This window comes from Parambassis ranga, chromosome 8 (genome assembly GCF_900634625.1).
Source record: "Parambassis ranga chromosome 8, fParRan2.1, whole genome shotgun sequence".
NCBI classification, from domain to species: domain Eukaryota; kingdom Metazoa; phylum Chordata; class Actinopteri; family Ambassidae; genus Parambassis; species Parambassis ranga.
The window spans coordinates 10,839,513-10,860,324 of NC_041029.1; the positions used below are offsets into that span (position 1 = coordinate 10,839,513).

The 20,812-nt window shown below is 43.6% G+C and overlaps 2 protein-coding genes across 3 annotated transcripts; one reads left to right on the forward strand and one right to left on the reverse strand.

Annotated features, from left to right (window-relative positions):
* Nucleotides 1-638: 638 nt before the first annotated feature.
* On the forward strand, nucleotides 639-13,638 carry LOC114439578 (disintegrin and metalloproteinase domain-containing protein 11-like). Of its 2 annotated transcripts, XM_028411614.1 has the most exons (26): nucleotides 639-1,046; nucleotides 1,598-1,788; nucleotides 3,882-3,958; nucleotides 4,240-4,306; nucleotides 5,904-5,986; nucleotides 6,077-6,140; nucleotides 6,228-6,288; nucleotides 6,559-6,740; nucleotides 6,977-7,048; nucleotides 7,198-7,364; nucleotides 7,444-7,528; nucleotides 7,962-8,052; nucleotides 9,027-9,078; nucleotides 9,558-9,657; nucleotides 9,786-9,857; nucleotides 9,983-10,075; nucleotides 10,168-10,248; nucleotides 10,330-10,380; nucleotides 10,466-10,529; nucleotides 10,615-10,720; nucleotides 10,884-11,003; nucleotides 11,080-11,248; nucleotides 11,326-11,437; nucleotides 12,143-12,233; nucleotides 13,223-13,240; nucleotides 13,461-13,638. In XM_028411614.1, exons 1-26 carry the CDS (start codon nucleotides 848-850, stop codon nucleotides 13,474-13,476), a joined length of 2,484 nt encoding a protein of 827 aa, XP_028267415.1. In that variant the 5' UTR covers nucleotides 639-847; the 3' UTR covers nucleotides 13,477-13,638. The 2 variants fall into 2 exon arrangements, with proteins under 2 accessions (XP_028267415.1, XP_028267416.1); XM_028411615.1 differs by lacking the exons at nucleotides 12,143-12,233; nucleotides 13,223-13,240; nucleotides 13,461-13,638 and adding an exon at nucleotides 11,715-11,899.
* A 1,937-nt stretch (nucleotides 13,639-15,575) lies between these two features.
* Nucleotides 15,576-19,779, reverse strand: p3h4 (prolyl 3-hydroxylase family member 4 (inactive)). The gene is made up of 7 exons (XM_028412807.1): nucleotides 19,232-19,779; nucleotides 18,475-18,624; nucleotides 18,222-18,393; nucleotides 18,016-18,144; nucleotides 17,788-17,933; nucleotides 17,264-17,347; nucleotides 15,576-16,107 (listed from the first exon to the last, which is right to left on the reverse strand). Exons 1-7 carry the CDS (start codon nucleotides 19,679-19,681, stop codon nucleotides 15,958-15,960), a joined length of 1,281 nt encoding a protein of 426 aa, XP_028268608.1. The 5' UTR covers nucleotides 19,682-19,779; the 3' UTR covers nucleotides 15,576-15,957.
* Between the last annotated feature and the right edge of the window lie 1,033 nt (nucleotides 19,780-20,812).

Sequence of the window (20,812 nt, forward strand, 5' to 3'; positions counted from 1 at the left end):
ATCCTTGCAGGTCAGCAGCACAAAGAGCACTGCAGGTCTACAGCTTAAATGCCACAGATTCATCTTCGCTTATGCTTTACAATTACTTACAACTACAAGTTGTTGTTTACAGACCCTGATCAGCCACAGGTTTCCTGTCAATACAGAATTGTTTTTATTTGATTTATTTTTATGGAATGCCACAAATGGCCGCAGGCTGCAGTGTTAGATATATCATGAAGTCCTTGACTTGGTTACCACAGAAACGAAACATTATGACATGAAGGTTCTGCTGTCAGCTGTGCGTTCTTCCTCTGGCTGGGCACACCTTCTTCCTCTGCAGTCTTCATGTCACCGCATTCCACCATTCATAGCCTCACTTTCAGCAAATGAATGAACTGTTCATCCCTAATCCTCTGTATGGCTTTTCTTCGGTCGTGCACTCCAGCCGCCGGCTCTGTCGCATCCTCTCCCTTGCGCGCAGCGCTGCATGGCAACGGGAGGAGGAGGCAGGCTCGAGAAGAGGGAGGGTACCACGGTCCCACGTGTCCTCCTCACCGCAGACCCAACGCATTTTTCTCTTCGCTTTCCCATCCCTGCGTTTCCGCATACCGCAGATTCGCATACACGCGCTTACAGCCTCATCCATACACCCATACGCACCCGCGCAGCCTTGCGGAGCAATGCATCCGCGGTGCGCGCTCTCCCGTTTCTCACTATTTCCTCACTGATTATTCTCTAGGCCTGTATCGATCATCTCCGCCACGGGCCTGTGATTCATTTTTTTTCATCATTCTAATATGCAAATCCAAATTCTTCGTAGCAGAGCTGGCCGTAGCTAGAGAGATGACAGGACGCACATCGTCAGATGTTTAGCAGATTTACTTTGGATCTTCGCCATCATTTGCGTTTTTTGTGCTCTTCTTCTTCTTCTTCTCCACCATCCGTCGGGTTCGTGAGATTTTGCGGCTCTCGATGCTGTAATCCGGGGGAATATGTGAAGATCATGCTGGCGGTGTGGTGCTTCATGGTCTTTGCTGCAGTGGGCGAGAGGCTTGCAGTCTCAGGTAAGCGAAAGAGAGAGAGAGAGAGAGATAGAAGCAAGAGAGGGAGAGCGGGGGTTTGGATCGAGAGCGGGAGCACCCTTTTTTCTTTCCATTGCATCCACATTTTTTCCCTTGACCAGCACTTTTCTATCGCCGGTGTGATATTTATTGTAGCTGGATGTCGGTGCCAACCAGCCTACTGGCCTGAAAACACTACCGGTAGATTTGCTGCATCAACACATTTCCACCGCAGCCCCACTGCCTATATATCCAGCGTACTCTTAACCATATTAGATGGTGCCTTATACCATAAGCACCATGTTGTTGACTCCTCAGTATCATGGCAGTTTATTTACATCCTCACTCGTGATTATTAAGGTATGACATATAGGCCCTCTATGAACATGAGGATGTTCCATCTAACCCACTAGATTAAACTCCATCAACTGGTCAGTGTGTTAAAAAACAGGTCACCAATCACAGTGTATACATACAAAGCAGTGATCTGTTTTAAATATATGCCATTTAATTTAGGAATCCTCTCTCACTTGCCAATGATGTGCCACATGCAGGTGTGGACAGGAGCCCTGTGCAGGATGGAGGAATGTGGGGTTGGTTTATCCCGACGGGCCTGCCGGATAGCGAGGACCCTGTGACCGAGGTCACTTATCCGAAGAGGCTGGTGCAGCAAAGCAAGTCAGAGGAGGAAATGGCACACGGCTACCTGGATACCAGGGTAAAGAACAGCACCAGGGACACCTTGGTAAGTTGTGACCTAAGAGTTCTGCTTATTTTCACCCTGCTTATGTTCTACATGGTTTAGGAATCCTCCCACAAAATCCTTATAATTGTATTAAAAGTATTTTAGATGGACTGGTACAGGCAGAACTGTGTGTATGGGTGTGACAGTGGCTGACAGACTGTTATTCAGTTCTCATGTTTCTCCCTGTGTCTGTAAAGCAGTGCAGCTTTCCACTGCTGCTCATGCGGCTCCTGCTACACACAGGGATGACAGTGCAGGGTGGTGTCTTGCAGCAGTGTCTCCACTCCTTGTGATTTTGACCCAGTTAGTCAGTGACAATCCCTCTGAATGTCCTCAGTGAATCAGAAACTGCTTTGCACGTTAGAACAGTTTACATGCTAAAGTTTAAAAAGAAAAAAAACAACAAGCTGTTTAAATGTTTCACATTTGTGGCGGCCATTATCTCCACGTGACAAAGCTTAAGACCCTCCTGAAATATTCAGTCATCACGTCCGATCATCCGGTTGCCTTGCTGAGCCTCCGACTTCTTCATAATTCAGTGGTGTGTTGAAGTATGTCCCCGTTAATTATGAAACAGGCCTGTGTGAGAAGTGCTGCATGGTCCAGGAGGCATGAGCACTCCCCATCCCCTCTCTTCATCTCTCTGTCTCATTCTCTCTCTGTTTCTCTTTGACGTGATGTATATTACTATTATGAGGGAGCACATTAGGTTCCACACACACACAGCACAGTTACAGTTCAGATGTTGTTGTCACTGGAAGCTGTCTTAAAGTGGAATATCATATCAATAATACATGTGACACTATTTTCATACATTGTAGGAGCGCCTGATGTGCTGTTTTGTCTTTTTAAATTTATATTTAAGATGCTTGGATTGAGAGAGCAGATAAATTTAGACGCAGCAGCAGACGAGGTGAACTTGTTCTTTCTTTTCTGTCACATCATGCTGTGGTGAAAATAGATGAAGCAGCACTTCGTTTAATCTAACAGACTTGCTCATTTATATTAACATCTTCAATTCAGACTCCTTTTAACTGAGCACTGATACTGATGTTGATGTTCTTGATCATCAATCAATAGATAATATCGGTTAAATAATGTCTGTCTGGGAAATCATAGAGACATCCTACAGATGTACTGGGATGAATAAGTAGACTTGTGACCCAGCCAGGGAGGCTCAGACCTTAGCTTGTGGATCAGACTTTCTTTCTGCAGACTCTAATGCTGCCCTTTTTGCCTCCTCAGTAGTGTAAACGTCCAGCAGGCCACCTCCAAACGCCATTCCCACAGAACTTTGAGGTCCCTATTGATCAGCTGCCCAGTGGATTCTGACACAATAAAAAAAAATACTGGGATCGACCCATGAAGAAATGTCCCACATTAATCTGTGTGTGTTTCGTTCACTATATGATTTCTGCCTGCTATGCTTACGTGATGTGTTTGTATCTAGAGACTTAAAGAGACTTAACTCCCTCGTAACTTTATATATAAAACTGTACGTCGATAAAGACAGAGATGGTCACCGTGCTTTAGCCTCTCCAAGACAGTAGTAAGAAATCTGTTGTCTGCTCTCGCTGGAGGGAATGATTTCTGGATAGTGATGCATTTTATTGTAAAAGCCCAATGATTCACTGCAGCCTTGTTCCTCCAGACTGAGATCAAAGCCACGCTGGCACAGTCAAAGCTGCTGAAGAGACACACTGTTTAGTCTGCAGTAAATGTCCTCTCTCTCTCTCTCCTGGCCCTGCTGTCTCCTCACCTCCCCAGCTCTGGCATCTGTCCATAAGGGACATTGGCACAGTGTGGTTGAATGTACAAGTAAAGTTTTCTCCTCCTCCTCCTCCTCCTCCCCTCCTTCTGTCAAGCCCCCCGTTGCTCTCTGCCTGCCTGGCAGCCAATGTTGATCAATGAAGACTTTATCAATCATCATATCCCAGCCCCTGAGATGCTTTTAGTGCGTCCGCACATATTGATTCCACTGAATTATTTATGATTATTTATGTGTGTTTTTCAAGGAGTGACACAGTTAAACGTGATTGTTTTGTTACACGTCCACACATGTATCATCTGTCAATGTGATTTGTGTTTTTCAGCCCGTCCACTTGGCCCAGAGCTGTTTTCAAGTGGAAGCTTTCGGACGCACCTTCACTCTAGATCTGGAACTAAATCAGTCAGTATCACCCTCCATCATCAGATATGTTTTTTCTCTCTCCTCACATGTTTGTATCAGTAGGTGCTCTTAATTTACTGCAGCTGTTCTCATTAGCATTCAGGCAAATGCACTTAGCGTCTCTATTATGTTACATGACAAGATGGGGAATACCACTGTGGCACACTCAGATTTCATTATCACCACATGTTAATATTTTCAGTAATTCATTGTAAAAAAATGAATGCATCCCTAATTTTTTAATTTTTTTTGTATTCATGTTATCCTTCCTCTCTTTTCAGTCACCTGCTGTCTTCAGAATATGTGGAACGGCACTTTAATCAGGACGGCAGACCCTCAGAGTCTGTGGTAAGATTGTGTCTGATATGATTTTTGAACGTGAACCACAAATTAGCATATTAATAAGGTGACCAGCGCTCAGTTCTTTGGCTGTAGAAACTGTGACATATTTTTACATTGGTGCTGTTGCCAGCGATTTCATTTAAAGTTTGCTTGTCAAATGGAGTCATCAAGTGGTGCAGAACGCATGATGTACTAACAACACAATATAGAGTCGTCTTTTTTTAGAAGCAAATGACACGTTTTGTGTCTAATTTTTCATCTGATTGTGATGTTTTATGACGTTTGATCCTCTATTGTCTTTTTAAATCTATTTATAGCAAGTACATTCAAAAATAGGCTGTAATGTAACACTTGTGTGTCTGACTGGTCTTCACATACGTAGGTTTGCCTGTCAGTGCTGTGTGTGCGTGCATGGCAAGAGAAAAAAAAAGGGACGAGAATGCCTGTGGTGGCCTAAAACCACAGAGAGAACAGGGAAACATATAAGAACTGTGACCCTGATCTGCTGTTGTTGGGACAAACCAGAGAAATGTCACTGCATCCTGATGTCACTGCACAACCCCTCCTGCCAGGAGGGGTTGTTTTTTTTTCTGTACAATTGTGCCACTCAATGCTCATCCAGCACCCACCCACCCAACCAGCTAGCACTACATGTCCCCACCCACAATCCTTTCCAAACTCTCCTATGGTACTCGGGATCCAATCGCAAGCCTGTTACCATAGCAACCAGTTAGCTCAGCAGTGTCATTAAGTTCTTGGCAGCGGAGAATGAAAGAAGACAGAGAGGGAGGGAAGAGCAGAGCTGGAGAGAGAGAGGAGGAGGAGGAGGAGGAGGAGGAGGAGGGGAAACAAGAAGTAAAATGCCAGTTAATACAAAAGCATAACCGGGGAGGTGTAGTTTTTGTTCATGAGTGCATAGTGTCCAAACTGGTGTGAGGGAGGGGAGGCCTGCGGGGCTGAGAATGGAGACCCGCAGTCGGACCAGATTGTCACTCAGCTGGATGAAGGCCTCACGCGATGATATGACTTCTGCCGGACATGGCAGGCGTGGTGCAAAGCGTCACCAGACCTTCAAAATGTGTGTGTTTTCATTTGGAGCATGAAGGCATGTCCTGACTGAGCTGTTGTTGCAAGGGCAAGACACCCCACTGAATTCAATTTAATCCAGGTGAAGCAGCGTTTCTCACTTCTCACACCTCTCCTGGTGGTTCTGCTTCATCGCTGCAACCTTGTTAAGCAGTATGTGTTTTCAAAAGGACAAAATGTGTCTTTCAGTTTCATACTGCTTTTACTATACTCACTGTTAAAGTCCCAGAATGAACTGTGTTTGCAACACGACCTTTAATTTATTAAAGAGATCCTTGAGCAGGGTGTACCTCCACCTCTATTGGCAGCGGAGCGGAGGAGGGTGAAGGACACAAGTAGGTCACAAACTGTACTATAAACACAAGAGTCTGGAAAGTGGGAGAGTGGCACATGCAGAGGTTTTCCCTCTGCGCTGACCTATTATGATATTTAATGGAGTATAAAAGCATGCCTGTGTAGAGCCTGGAGTGCGTCAGTAGTGGCTGTTTGATGAAGCTGTGGCTCATTGTGCCCACAGGGAGGGGAGCACTGCTACTACCAGGGAAGGTTAAGAGGTTTACCAGAGTCCTGGGCGGCTGTCTCTACCTGCCATGGCCTATGGTGAGGCCAGATGAAGTACTAGTTATCTGTGTGTTTCTGTATTCACCTTCTGCTCCGCATCTCACTGCTTTTGTCTTCTCTTTGTGTCAGTGGCATGTTCTCTGACGGCTTCTTTTCATATGGGATTGAGCCTGCTCATAATGGGACCAATCAGGTAAACAGTTCGTGGTGATTATTCAATCCAAACTTTAACTGAGTCTGGATGGGGATTTTATCTTCATCTGAATATTTTTTGCTTTAGGATGATGGTGCTCACTTAATACGAAGGATGCCTGATATTAGACTTTCCCCACACTGCCCAGGTACATGAGCATGCTTCTAAGCCAGTTTGTCTTCATTATATTTTAATACAAATATAGCTTGTCTTCATTTTCTATCCTATGCACTTTTGCAATCATTTAGGCCCCTGTCAAATCTTACTTTCTTATAGTGGGTCATAATAAATGTATGTGTATGTGCATAATTAAAGGGGAATAGAATTTTCCTTTTAAATTAGAAATTTTGTTTATGAACCTTGCCTAAAAAGTAATGTTTGTCTGACTGCCTGCAGCTCTGCTTCTCTCTATATCCAGACTGTACAGAGGACAGTGAGTGGGATAGCAGAGGAGGTGACGGCGATGACGACAGACCAGGCCAAATGAGGGAGCAGCAGGTGTCCGGGGGGCTGAGAAGATCCAAGAGATACGTTCGCAAGCCCTCTGTCCAGACTGAGACCAAATATATCGAGTTGATGGTGGTCAACGACAATGACATGGTGAGTTAAAAGGGGACTTTGAAGTCTGCGTCTCCCACTTTAACCTCTCTATGTGGTGGTTCTATGTTCTAATGTGGTTTATGTGTCTTTTGGACTAGAACATGGATCAACAAGCCTTTAAATCCATCTCTTATATGAGAGTCTATACAAATAAATATAAATAAACGTCTATGTGTGTGAGAGAGCAAAATGTGATCCATCTCTTAAGCCATCTGTGCATCTTTGTCTCTCTGTAGTTTGTACAGCTGCGTCGCTCTAGCAGCCAAACCAAGAACTTTGCCAAAGCTGTGGTCAACACAGCAGATACGGTACGTGCTTTGCTTGCACCAGTATATTCCTCCTACTGCAAACATTCTGCACTCACACACCGCCACCTGTCAGGAAGTGTGTTTCTGTGTGTGTGTAAACGCATCAGATCACCAAAGCAGCTCGCTGATGGACATTTTGCGGCCCACAGATCTATCAGGAACAGCTAAACACTAGGATCGTGCTGGTTGCCATGGAGACCTGGACCTCTAAAAATATGATGCCAGTAGTGGAAGATCCATTGATAACTCTTCAGAACTTCATGAAGTACAGGAAGGACAACGTCAGAGAGCAGAGCGATGTCGTCCATCTTTTCTCGTAAGAGCGCGGCCTAAAAATAAAATAATCCTAATTTATCTCATGTCTGGATTCTAGGGATATGTTTATGTCTTTCCAGAGGGCGTACATTCCACAGTAGCCGCAGTGGGACGGCATACACAGGAGGGGTGTGCTCTTTAACAAGAGGAGGAGGAATTAATGAGGTGAGGAAGATAAGAAAAGATTAGATTTGTTATTGCACCAATGAGGGCTAATCATGACGTATTTACTGCATAATTACCCATCAATTAGAGGTTAATTAAGATGAATGACTGAATATTAGTTTATATAAACAGTTCCCCTTCGTATCTTTAAAGCTGATATCAGAGCAGGTAGCATAGCAGATGTTAATCTTGGTTGTTGAAGGTCTAGATGTTTCATTTATTATTGTCATTTTCAAGCTTCAGATTTTGTATGGATTAGAAAATTGAGACGCATAATTGAATAGTGACCTTTTCAGTCTTTCGTTAAAGCTAAGCTAACTGACTCTTGGCACTACCTACCATACATATTTATCATACAGATGTAAGAATGGTCATCAGACTTATTGCCTGCAATTATCATATTGAAGTAACTTTTTTTTAACCATGTGCACAGTATGGGAGCGTTGGTGCAATGGCCATCACTTTGTGCCAGAGTCTAGGCCAGAACATTGGGATGAGGTGGAACAACGTGCGGGCCTCTGCAGGTAAGACAGCAGGACACCTTTTAAAATACAGAGATCTATAAACTAAGATCCATGCTGAATAAATTATCAAAGCAAGAGAGTAAAAAGAGTGGGGGTAGGATCAAAGATGAAGATGCTAGCAGTGGGGGAGAAGCGTGAGCATTTGGGTGCTGGTGTCCATGTCCAGCAGGTCCCTTTTGTAATTAGACTTCTCCATTAGGTGATTTGTCACCTGCGTGCAGGAAGGAGGGGGTGGTGGTTAAAGCATTGCTGCCACTGAACAATGGGCTCTATGATTAATGCCGAAGAACCATCATGTTCATTATTCAATGCCAGGACAAGAGATCAGTGCTCACTCAGTAGGGCTCCTACATCAGAAAGCCTTTCTCTGATCCATGTTATCTTCCTGCAATATGTAAAGTGTGACAGTTTGGGTTATCACTAGGGATGCATAATATTTAATTTTTGCCCGTATGCCATATGCCAATATTATTCCAATTCTTTTGAGCGATTCCTGATACTGATAAATTCACATTTATCATTTATCACATTTCTTCCACCTAATTACAAATAAGAACAAGCTTTTCATGTGGAGAAATGAACTTATCAAATTGGGTAATTAATTGACACTGTTAGTATATACTATGTACACTATTATACAAAGAAGTTCATACAAGGAAGTACATATTTGGTAGTATGCCAAATATGTATGTTATGCATCCAAGTAGTATATACTTTATAGGTAGTATAAACATTATAGAACATATTAAATGATACATACATGTGCAATATGCTTTATAGTATGCACTCTATACAGATAGATAGATATAATAGATTAGGTAGTGCATACTAAGCTGTACATACTAGGTAGTATATGGTCCTTAGTATGTGCTAGCAAGCATACTAGGAGGGATATACTAGGTAGTTCCTACTTCACAGTACATTACATACTTGACAACATAATATTTTATCCCCTTTTGTCCTCCTCTTCACAGGAGACTGCAGGTGCCCAGATGCCTGGGTGGGCTGCATCATGGAAGACACAGGGTAAGATTCCTCTAAGCTGCAATTTTGCTCTGTTCATTTCACTCAGTTAAACAATTAAGCACCTGTAACAGCGAGCTGCTTCGACTTTCACTCAGGCCTCAATTACCCGAGCCGGTGATAATCACAGCTTGCATTTGATGCTTTAAGCGAATCCATTGCAACATCAAACAACGACGTGCCGACCATCACGTAACAATTACAAGTGCTGAATTAAAAGTATTTACTACATGCCTGATTTGGATTTGGCTCTTCTTGCCAGATGGAACAATACAGAATTCAATTATCCTTTTGAGTAATATCTTACTACAGATGGTAACATTTCTGTCAGATTGCAAAGTGATGGCACAGACACCCACTGTGGATCTGGCATTCCTTATTGGCAATAAAATGTGCATTTTGCTGTTTTCATTTTAATTGTCACTTAATGTCCTGATCTTCTTGTGTGTGTGTGTGTGTGTGTGTGTGTGTGTTTATCACAGGTTTTATCTGCCCAGAAAGTTTTCTCGATGCAGTGTCGATGAGTACATCCAGTTCTTGCTCCAGGGAGGAGGCAGCTGCCTCTTCAACAAGCCCAACAAGGTGAGGGCCAAGTGGTAATGTTTGTGTTTTACTTTCCACCTATCACGTTTCTCCTAACTTGTATCCAACATTTTGATCACAATTGCATCTTTGCATCATATATGTGTCCCTATTTTTGTCCCTTTCAGCTGCTGGACCCTCCTGAGTGTGGGAATGGCTTTGTGGAGCCAGGAGAAGAGTGTGATTGTGGTTCTCAGGTGGTGAGTAACCAGCTAAGTCAAAATTTTACTAGGTAGTACCTCCACATTATATCTATATGCATCTGAATCCATGAGCCCTAAAAAGTGTAGGGTGAATATTTAAATATTTGTGTTCATATCTGCAGGAGTGCGCCCGTAGCGGAGGAGCTTGCTGTAAAAAGTGCACCCTTACCCACGATGCCATGTGCAGCAATGGACTCTGCTGTAGTGGCTGCAAGGTCAGACATTAGTATCTTTAAAGAGTGCCATTCCAAAGCACCACAAACCAGACTGTCTGTTTGACCTGTTATCTTTTGATTCCATGTCCTAGTATGAACAGAGAGGCGTTGTATGCCGAGATGCTGTGAACGACTGTGATATCCCAGAAACCTGCACCGGAGACTCCAGCCAGGTAGCCCTATCTGCGTGTAAGAAACCTCTCAGATCACACTAACCAGTGTCCAGAACATGATGTCCTTTTCTTCATTTGCAGTGTCCTCATAATGTCCACAAGCTGGATGGCTACATGTGTGAAAATAGTCAGGTGAGTTCCTGTTTTCTGCCATGTTTTCCAACCTGCAGCTTGTCACTGTGGTAAACTTGATCACTGCTGTTTCACCTCCTTTCAGGGTCGATGTTATGGCGGCCGATGCAGGACTCATGATGGACAGTGCAAGGGACTCTGGGGCTATAGTATGTATAATAGACAGCACATGATTTTTATGGATTCCAGTTTGTTTTTGTGTGATTGTAACAAAGGAATATGGTGGTGTCCCAGATTCAGCAGACAGGTTTTGTTATGAAAAGCTGAATGCAGAGGGGACAGAGAAAGGAAACTGTGGTCGTGGACCAGAAGGCCAAGGCTGGCTGCAGTGCAACAAGCCGTGAGTTACACATCTTCGATTACGTCCAAGACATAACATGACCTGATCCCTGATTACCTTTACTAGTTTCCATATATGTGTCTTCACTTAATCTCCCTTTTTGTGTAAAGTGTGGTGTCCCGTTACATTAAGACTAAGAGTAGCTTCCATCTTTTTTCTTCAGTGATGTTTTATGCGGCTTCCTGTTTTGTGCTAATGTGACAACGAAGCCGAAGTTCGGAGACCTGCAGGGTGAGGTAACCAGCTTCACCCTCTACCACCAGAACAAGTACCTGGACTGCAGGTAAGCTGGTCATACCTAACCCAATCTGATAAACTGTTTCTTATCATTTTAACTGTCTGCCTGATGCTTCCCTTAGAGGTGGCCATGCGCTGCTGGAGGACGGCTCAGACCTTGGATACGTGGAGGATGGCACTCCATGCGGCCCTAACATGATGTGTTTGGAGAGACGCTGCCTCCCTGTGGTGGCTTTCAACCTGAGCTCATGTCCAGGGTCCAATTTTGCTCGGATTTGTTCTGATCATGGGGTAAAAATAAAGGGAAAAAATAGGAGGCAGGTATCGTTCTTTATTTTCATCTTCCTCTCTTTCTTTCATTCTTACAGACCTGCAGTAATGAGGTGAAGTGTATCTGTGACAGGGACTACACAGGGAAGGACTGCAGTGTTTTTGACCCCATCCCTGAACCTACAGTCCCCACAGGCCCAGAGAAGAAAGGTCCATAGCAGCTCTCAACCTGTCTCTCTCTCTGTCTGCCTCTCATATCCCCCTCATAGTCTCAACCCATCATCACTGTAGCTTTTTATGTACTGAAGCTAAAACAAAGAGTTCACCGGAATACTGTGACAGTTATCCCTCCTGCTATGTGTGTGTGTGTGTGCTTAGACATGTTAATCCGTACATGTATATATACAGTATGTGAGTGTATATCTGTGTGCGTGCGTGCACGTGTGTCTTGCAGCCATTTTCAAGTGTCTTCCTTACTTTCTTGCAGTCTTGCCATTGACACAGAGAAATTGAGCAGCTGCACTTATAGGGCCAAAAAAGCCACCCTGTGCAAGAGGGTGTCCAGCTGAAAGAGCAGGAGAGGGGGAATGAGAACAAAGTAATAAAACACTCTCTCCTTTGTTTTTTTTATGTAACTGTTGTCCCCCCTGAACCTCCCTCGCTCACCCGCCTGTTTTCCCATCTCCACCCCACGTGCTGGTTTCCTCCTCTTTCCCTTCATCTCACTTTCTGTCGGCAGGTATCTTTTCTCTCTCTCTCTCTTTCTCTTTCTAGTTGATGTCGTTGATGTACAGTGTCGATGCTGTCTTCTGACGTGTGTTTTTTAGTGGTGTTGTTTTGTTTCTTCCTCCTCCTCCTCCTCCTCCTCCTAATCCTCCTCCGCACCCTTACTCCTCCCCTCCTTCCTCTGTGCAGGTCCCAGTGGCACCAATATCATAATAGGGTCCATCGCAGGTGCTATTCTCCTGGCAGCTATAGTCCTAGGGGGAACAGGATGGGGATTTAAGTAAGAGTTCTGGCATGCCTTTGTGTACCTGTCTGCTTCTACCTAAAGGAACCTCCTTCTCCTCCTGTTCCTCCTTCTTCTTCTCCTCCTCCTCCTCCCACTCTCATCGCCTTTTGAAAAAAATGCTACTCATTGCCAGTGAAACCCAGCAAGGGGAGGGGAAATGGGGAGTCGAGCCTGAGACATGCTTGAACTGCTTTCGAATCTGTACAAAATCCATTGTTTTGCTTTAAATCAAGTCCGAGCTCCATCTTGCACCTTTACCTCCCTCCTCTTTTTTGTAGTAATGCCAGGGCCAAGATTTTTTCTTTGGTTTCTGCCAGGAACCACTGCAACTGACTCCACTGGTGCTGCATCTGGAAGTTTTCCCTACTTTTACATCCTTTCCCTGCCCTACAGTGTAGAAATGATGACAAATTATTTTCATACTGGGTTAACTTAAGCATCCCCTTTTTTGATCTATTAACCTCTGGTGCTATTGAAAGCCTGCATTATCCTTTTAACCCCTCCTCAGAGTGCTTGTTCTGCACTGATCTACTTTTGCATGCTCGCTATTGTTCACTCCTTATGATCTGACCTAAAAGGACTGCTCCCACTTCACTCACAGATATACATCCAATTAATGATTTAATCCAAAAGCAGTGTCTATTGATGCATACAATGCAGTCCTCTTAGGGGCTCTTAGTGTCTGTGCATGTGTGCATGAGCTGTAAGCAGACAGTTTCTTCCATAGATCATTGACTTAAAGGGTAATAATAGACTTCTGGTGTACAGAGAGGGTGCCATGGCTACTGTAAACCTGCTGCATGTGATCACTAACTGACTGATCTCCCGCCCAATCAGCCTTTACAACATACAGGAAATATATAAACTTATGTGATATAGACCACTAATAATGCTTACTATTGACCTGCTTTATATTATGTTGATGAGGTTTCTCTAATTCCTTGAAATGTTCTCTTTTCTCTTTGCGTGCTCATTGGATGCAGGAACATTCGAAGAGGAAGGTATAACCTTCAGGGGCATGATCATGTGATGCTCTGTCCGCAGAGCCACGTCTCAGAATATCATCCATATCATCCCATCCCAGATTCACTCAGCATGTCCATTACCTCCTTAATCCACCATCTGAAGATCCAGTCCTCCCACCATTTCATCTCCTGACAGCCTTTTTTAGCCTCTTCTCTCTTCCTGTTAACAATCTCTCCATTTTCCTTTTCCTTTCAGATCTGGTGGAGGATAGGATCTCTGTCTGTCTTTGTGTCTCTATGTCCTGTCCACTTCTGTCTTCCTCCTCGCACTGTGTCGTTTCCACATTGAAGAAGAGGGGAACAAAAAAGAAAAAACAGTCTTCCACAACAGTCCCAGAATCGCTCCAAACCTCTTACAACTACTTTCTCTCCTCCTCCACGCTCCCGTCCGTTACTCTCGTCTGTCCTCCTGCAGGACTCCGTCCTCCTTGCAGGTGTTTGGGGGGTTGGGCCTGTGTGGAGCTCCTCTCACCATACCAGCCAAATCATACTCTCTTGGCTGCTGCCAAGCAGGTCACATGAGGATTGTGTCCAGGCCACGCCTAGAGTGAGCAGGTGGCTCTCCCTGTGGGAGACACCAGGGTCTTCCTCCAGTCCAGTGGCTCTATGAATGTGCTTCAGGTTGTCTGTGTACCTCTTCTCATGTCCTGGGACAGTGTGAAAAAAGAACATATCAACGGTGGACCAATTTAATATGAGACATGTCTTTCCAATGCCTGCCTGCCTGCACACTAAAAGCGACCACAACTGGAGCACACAGACTGAAATCCTGAAAAACAGGAGTTTTTTGTTTGTTTTTTTTTATTTTTGAAGGACCTGGGGCACAGTTCCTCCAAGGCCAGACCTTGATTGGTGCATCTCAAAAGTGGACAGTGATCTGATTTAATCTACAACTTCGAAATCCTACATTGGACTGTTGTACGCATGTTTTTCCAAAGAGAGACTAAGAGAGGACCGATGATCATGAGGGAGGCGTTCTTAACTTGAGGCATCCTATACCTGCCCTGACTACCCCTCCCTCCCCCTCCCCCCACCTAATCCCACACGTTTTCAGGTACAATAAGGGAAGCTAGGTGTTATGGTTTTGGGATCATAAAAAAAAAACAATCTATGAAGCAGCAGAGACCGTCACTTCGTGTTTTCAACATACATTCCACACTATCCTGTGTGTGCGTGCTCACCACTTTTCAGGCCCAAAGTTTGTACGCTTCAGAGGTTTTACTGTGTGTGTCTGTTACAACAATGGATGTATGGATGTAAGAGTAAATGGAAGAATGTATGTGCGTTTACATTAATGTTAAGTCCACTTTAACACTCCTCCTATCACAGGTAGATAGGCAGGTTTTTACCTCTAGACGATCATCTCTTTCTACAACCTGTTGCGGCCATGGCACCATAAAGGCAGCACGTTAATAAAGAATTCCACAGTTTTTATGTCATGTATGTACAGAAAATGAGCACTAGCCAACTGTATGCACACCTATTTGTAAATATGTGCAAGATATACTGAATGTTAAATGCAATGTATGAAGATTTATTTAAATCTATGTTAAAATAATGACTTTTATGTTATAGATATCCGTCTCCTAAAACACAACCTGCATCCACACAAAAAAAACTCTCCTGTAGACTATCCAAGCATCTTTAAATGTGGCCAAACAGCTTAAGCTAGCCATTTATCTTTTTCATTCTAGCTATCACTGCAAATCTTTTGTACATTTTGTTGATAGCCCTGTAAAGCCCAGAAACTTTCTAATGACCCGCCGCTGTAAATGAGATTAAAGAGATTTGGTTTCAGGGTCCAGGAGAAGGCTTGTACGCATCTATGAGGTCAGTTTGGTTCGTTTGAGCTTTGCACTATATGGCAGATGCACTATTGTTATTATTGCAATGTGTGCAGAGTTGGTATCAAATACAATCGAGAAAAAAAAGGGAGATGCATCCAACCCCATATTTTTAGACACTATCTTTTTGAATTGAAAAAAAAATATATATATGAAAGGAATGAACTACAGCTTGTAGATGGTTTGAAATGAAGGAAAATAAAATACTAAAACATGAAACCACAAATCATGCTCTCACATCATGTTGTTTGGTACGGGGAATTTTCTGTTTTATCAAATATTGCTTGAACTTTGTCCAGCAGAGGTGAAGCTCTGTTACCAGAAGGAAGATATAGACCATATTATTATGAACTTAAATTCTTCCATTATAAAGCATGATGAATGTTCACTTCTACACTTTCTGCATTCTGATATTATTATTGAAAGATGAAACAAACATTTATATTAAAATATTATTTTAATTATTATAACAACCGCCCTGCTGATGGTTGACAGCTCCTTTACCATAAGAAAAGCCACACATGACCTACCTTCTACCACAGCAGGGGCCTTCGGCTTTCATTAAATAACCATTGTACATAAGACCTGTAGAAAAGTCACTAACATTGATTCTACAATAGCAGTTTAAAAAGGCTGATGGCAGCCAAGACAGGATACGTCAATCTCTGATATTGATCAACAGGGTGGATAAGTTTGTCTGTTTATTTCTCAGCTTGCAAAAGAGAACCGCTGGTTTTGAGTCGTTTTTCCTTCTTAATACTGTTTGAACGTAGAGGTGACACTGTTCTTTGCCATAGAAGGAGGAGAGACGGATAAGCAAGTGTTCTCTCTAAGGATGAGGACAGATCATCAGTCTACAATCTCTCCAGTGTCCCACTTTGATTTGGGTTCCTGCCACCACTCGGCCAGGAAGGACTCCTCGTAGTCTCCCATCCCCTCAAACTCAGCATCAGGACTCTCCGAGTGTGAGGTGGCCATTTCTTCTGGACTCACCACATCCTGATATTTAAAAAGAAAACATACGCAGTCAAACTAAAGCAAGCATTTTACCACTTTTTTACACTTCTTATGCCTGTAAATCTCTCACGTGTGCACCCTGTAATTCAGCACAAACGTTCACAGTGCTCCTTCCCCCCTCTCATTGTGTGGAGCTGGGAGGGGCTGACCTGAGTTAAATGGATGTGGCACAGCCTCAGTGGCCAACACCTCCCAGCCACATACCGCACGCTGCTGGCGGAAAACACCCCCCCTCACCCCCTTCCTTCCTTAACTTTCTTTCTTCCTTTCATCCTCACACAGCTGAGTCTGCAAATCCTACAAAATAAAAGTCCATACTTCCCAAAACTATTTAGAAAGAGAATAAACTTCAGAAAACAAGAGTGCAAACTTGATCATCCACTATGTTGTGCTAAACTAGAGTTCAGCTTTTTTTTAATCTGATGAGGTTTTGGTCTCCTGGCTCTTAAAGCTCACAATGTACAAAGGAGCTTGATGGAATTTTGTTTGTGCTTTTCAAAAAAAAGATGGATATCTCTGCATAGCACAAACACTTCAGAGCAATAAATCACACTACACTCATTCACACTATACTGCCTGGCTTACAGTGAAGGTACCAATAGGTACAAGCAATGGTAAAAGTCCTGCTACTGATGACTTTGACTGATTTGACTTCAGTATACACCAACCTGTACGATTATTTGAAGGAAAAAAAGTGAAGCCAGTCACACACTTCTGTTTGTGAAACACCAGAAAACAAGAAGGAGAATAAAGTAAAACATGTAGCTCATCGTAAAGTTAAAATATTAAAAAAAGTACTTTGCAGCACTTTGTTACGTTCATCTGGTCTGCTATGACATGTAGCCTAATTTAAAGGTTTCGAAAACTTTGCCTCAACTTGTGTTAGACTTAGCATGTAAATGGTATGTGAAAGGTGCTAGCGTTCGCACTCTGTGCAGAAGAATAATTGTCATATATATATCTTTTTCGTGTAGTGCCAGTTTTATTTTAAGAAGATTAAATTCAGGTAAACAGAGGAAACAAACTTGGAGAAAAGGTGCACTTCCACACTGAACTATAGTGTATAGAGTAAAACCTACATAGAGACATGTTAAACACTGTTCCCTAAACACAATGCAATCCAACAATAGAAACTTACCTCATCATCTGTTTGTAGGTAGTTCAGTGCAAACTCCAGCATCTCCTTCTGTTTGGTTGTCTGGTTAAAATACCTCAGAGCCTCCTGCAAAATAAAAAATAAAAGAGAAAGACATCAGCTAAGAAGAAAGTGACAGCTTTATGGTGCTGTGCTGAGAACTCTGCTGTGTTTTTGTTTACTGCTTTCCCCCTCTCTTATTTTAGACATATTTACAGCAGCAGTGAATTTATGTGTAAGTGGGGCAGCCTTAGAAAGCAAAGACGTTTATGGGCCAGTGGAGCTCCGTACAAAACTGGCACACTGCAGCTGCTGCCAGGATCTACGCCATGAAAAGATGAGGGAAACAAGTCTGGCTTTACACAACTATATAAGGTTGTAATTACCACCCTTTGGTTGTGTTAATGTTCACGCCAGGACCGCTTTACGCAGGCATTTTCCTCCTTTTCAGTAGTATAGCTTTGTGAATTTGCCTCATACAGTTCATATACAGTTCAAGCTTCAGAAGGCTGGGGAGTTTTACTTACAGGCCGAGGCTCAAAGTCGATTTCCTGGAGGCCCCACTGCTCCCTGTAGAAGTGATAATATGCCACGTTCTGCTGCATCACCTGGTCTTTGGGGTCAAACAGCATGTAACTGGCTGCACACGGGGCGGCGTTCTTTACATCGTTCACTGAAAAAAAAAACACGACAAGCATGTTAGGGAATCATGACACAGTTTGATGTTTATGAAAAGTCAGGTTCACCGTTCTTACATTTATAATATGAAAACTGGAGGTAGTGATACATGGTGGCTACAAACTTCTCCACAAAGAAGCCTCCGACGTTGGGCGTCAGCTGATCCTCACACTTCACCTTACATTTCAGCACCTCCATGTAGAGATCTAAAGGGAAAGCAGGGAGGAGAAGATATTATGTGCTCTCAAATGAACATGAAACTTAGAAACTGCGCCCTCCTTACCTGCCATGGTGGGATAGAAGTCTTTAAACTCTGTAATCTCATATGAGCCCTCACAGCCTCCTAAGCAGAGACTGTATATTTCAAAGTATTGTGTGATGGCCTGCTCCATGTTTCTGGCACTGCTGCTGAAGTCCCCGCTGTTGTAGAGCGTCACGCTTTTCAGAAAAACACTCTGAAAGGCACAGAAAATTCAAGAATGTAGACTTTGAACAGGGTTGTATATCTGTATGTTGTCAGTGCTGAGTATACATACTTCATACGGCTGCTCCTCGTGGTCAATGAGGTATTCCTCTACATCAAACAGTGTCTTGTAGTAGTTCATGTTCTTGGTCAGATGTGGATCGTTCGGGTTCTTCTTCAGGAAAGTGTGAGCTGCTGCCACAGCCTTCTCCAAGTTGTTGAGCTGAGGAAGGATGAAGACTCTTTATTTCTAAATTTGCTTCAACAAATTTAACATATTCTAATGACTCTAAAACAAACAGGCATTAAGGAGAGGTCATGACAGGCAAACCAAGACAAACCAATCTGAGGTGTGTGTCAGAAAAAAAACACACACTTTGGTGCTCATAAGTACTGATAAATAAAAATATTTATGGTGTAGTGCCAAAGTCAAACGTTTGCAATAAGATTCATTTTTAGATTTTACGCACAAATCTGAGGCAGTGGAAATGTGTCTGTGGTGTCTGTGTGCGCAGACAGAGCCTCCATCACTGTGTCTGACAGAGGAGAACAGGGGGATTGTTTTTAAGTGAACACTGGAAGAGACGTGGCACATGCTCAACTACTGCTCCTTCGGCAGGGGGGCGCAACAAAGCAGCGTGCAGGGAAAATATACTCCTCATCTCTCCCACTAGAAAAGTCTCCTGAGTGAGTCAATCTGCAGGCGTCTGGTTGTTGACGCACGGTAACACTAAAATCATAAGTCCCTACGCCTTTGCTCATATTCAAACTTTATCTGACAGGCACAGGCTTTGGCGCAACACTCCACACATCAGAGCCCCTGGTCTCACCTGGTAGTATGCGTACTGAATGTACCGATACGGTATCCTTTTCTCGAATGTTTCAAGTAAATCCCTCCGTGGGTAGGTGAGTTTAAACACTGGAAAATCTCCCTTGCACTTTTTAAGACACGCAGCCCTCAGTAGGATGTGGCGCACGACGCGTAGGCTGCTGTCGTCGTGCAGGCTGTCGTTGTCTCGGCGGACGGAGCTACAGTTGAGGCTGCAGAAAGCCTCGCTGTCCCGCAGAAGCCGGTGGAGCCGCAAACTCAGCTCCAGAAACTTGAGGCTCTCTGCCCAGTTCTGCTCCGCGTACTGCTCCAACGCGTAGCTGTACGCGGAGTCCAGCGGCATGATGTCCTTCTGAGGGAAACCTTTAAAGCTGTACTTCTCATACTGAGCCTCCACCACCAGGGTGGGGATGAGAAAGGCCAGGCACACGCTGCTCAGGAGCATCATCATCACCTCAGGCCGGCTCCGGCTGGAGTCTGTCCCTGTTTTGAATGGATCAGGAAAACTTTCTTTTTCTCTTCAGCAGGGATCGCTCATGTCTTCCTGCACGTAGGCTTTGAAAGTCCGGTGGAACTGAAGGCTGGAAACAAGGACTTCTGCTCAAACCTTTCAAAATAAAAGCCCAGAGGAGGCATTGTGCACAGGGTTGCTTACTATAGCTTTATTTGAGATTTTGCACAGTATTTGAAGGCTGAAATGCAATGTTTGCAGGACACATATGCACACCTAAATAAATAAATAAATATTCAGGGGCTAACCAAATGTGTAATAAAGGTGTTTCTGCTCCCTTAAACTGAGAAATTCAAGTTTAGATCTCGAAACTACAGCCCCATTTACGGTATTAATTACGGTAATTCTGGTTTGTTGACAAAGTTACAGTGTGAGAGTGGATCTCAAGATATTCAGGGTTTGCTTTAGTGACTCCCAAAAGCAACCATGTGTAGTAGCAATAATTAAGCCAGGTGATCTCGATTCTAGAGAATTATCATACTATCTATATTGTCTGAAAAGGTTCAGCCTGGTTATGATTTTTGCAGACATTCCCAGCAGTCTGACAAGCTGAGACATGCACTAGTGAGCTCATGAGGCCATCTGCATTGCTGACACAGCACTTCTGGGCAAATCTAACATCTGAGGAGTCCTGAATACTTGAAAATATGTCGTACGACCCAGATGTGTTCACATGAAACGTTGATGTATTTTTTATTATCAGAATCCTCCGCTGTTCAAACTCCCCGTCTCACTAAACTGTGTCACCAAATGATGCCTTCAAAATAAAAGGTTATAATTTGGCGCTCATCGTGACTGAAATGATGGAGCCAGGCCTCTGGGCATTACACGTTTGCAGAATTCCATTAAAAAGTGGGTGGGGGCCTGGGGGGCACTCCTCCTCCTCCTGGTGTTCTGTGGACTACAGGACCCGAATGATGCGACAAGCAAACCAGAAAGAGGCGGAACAAGGCCGGAAGTCTGGTCGATTACGTTGTCAAAATAAAAGCACAAAGTGTAATAAATAGCTACATAGCATCATTTTGTTATATATGTTATATTAATTTGCAGAAGCTACTGTTAAACCTTACA

What these genes read in the sequence shown, in the direction of transcription:
- LOC114439578 (XM_028411614.1), top strand. Translation starts at nt 848, where the DNA reads ATGTTTAGCAGATTTACTTTGGATCTTCGCCATCATTTGCGTTTTTTG. An exon ending in TGGCTGCAGTGCAACAAGCC is followed by an intron (nt 10,721 to 10,883) that starts GTGAGTTACACA and finishes TTTTTTCTTCAG; the next exon opens with TGATGTTTTATGCGGCTTCC. An exon ending in GGATTTGTTCTGATCATGGG is followed by an intron (nt 11,249 to 11,325) that starts GTAAAAATAAAG and finishes TCATTCTTACAG; the next exon opens with ACCTGCAGTAATGAGGTGAA.
- p3h4 (XM_028412807.1), bottom strand. Translation starts at nt 19,681, where the DNA reads ATGATGATGCTCCTGAGCAGCGTGTGCCTGGCCTTTCTCATCCCCACC. An exon ending in TTCAGTACGCATACTACCAG is followed by an intron (nt 18,625 to 19,231) that starts GTGAGACCAGGG and finishes ATCCTTCCTCAG; the next exon opens with CTCAACAACTTGGAGAAGGC. An exon ending in CCAGTTTTCATATTATAAAT is followed by an intron (nt 17,934 to 18,015) that starts GTAAGAACGGTG and finishes TTTTTTTTTCAG; the next exon opens with TGAACGATGTAAAGAACGCC.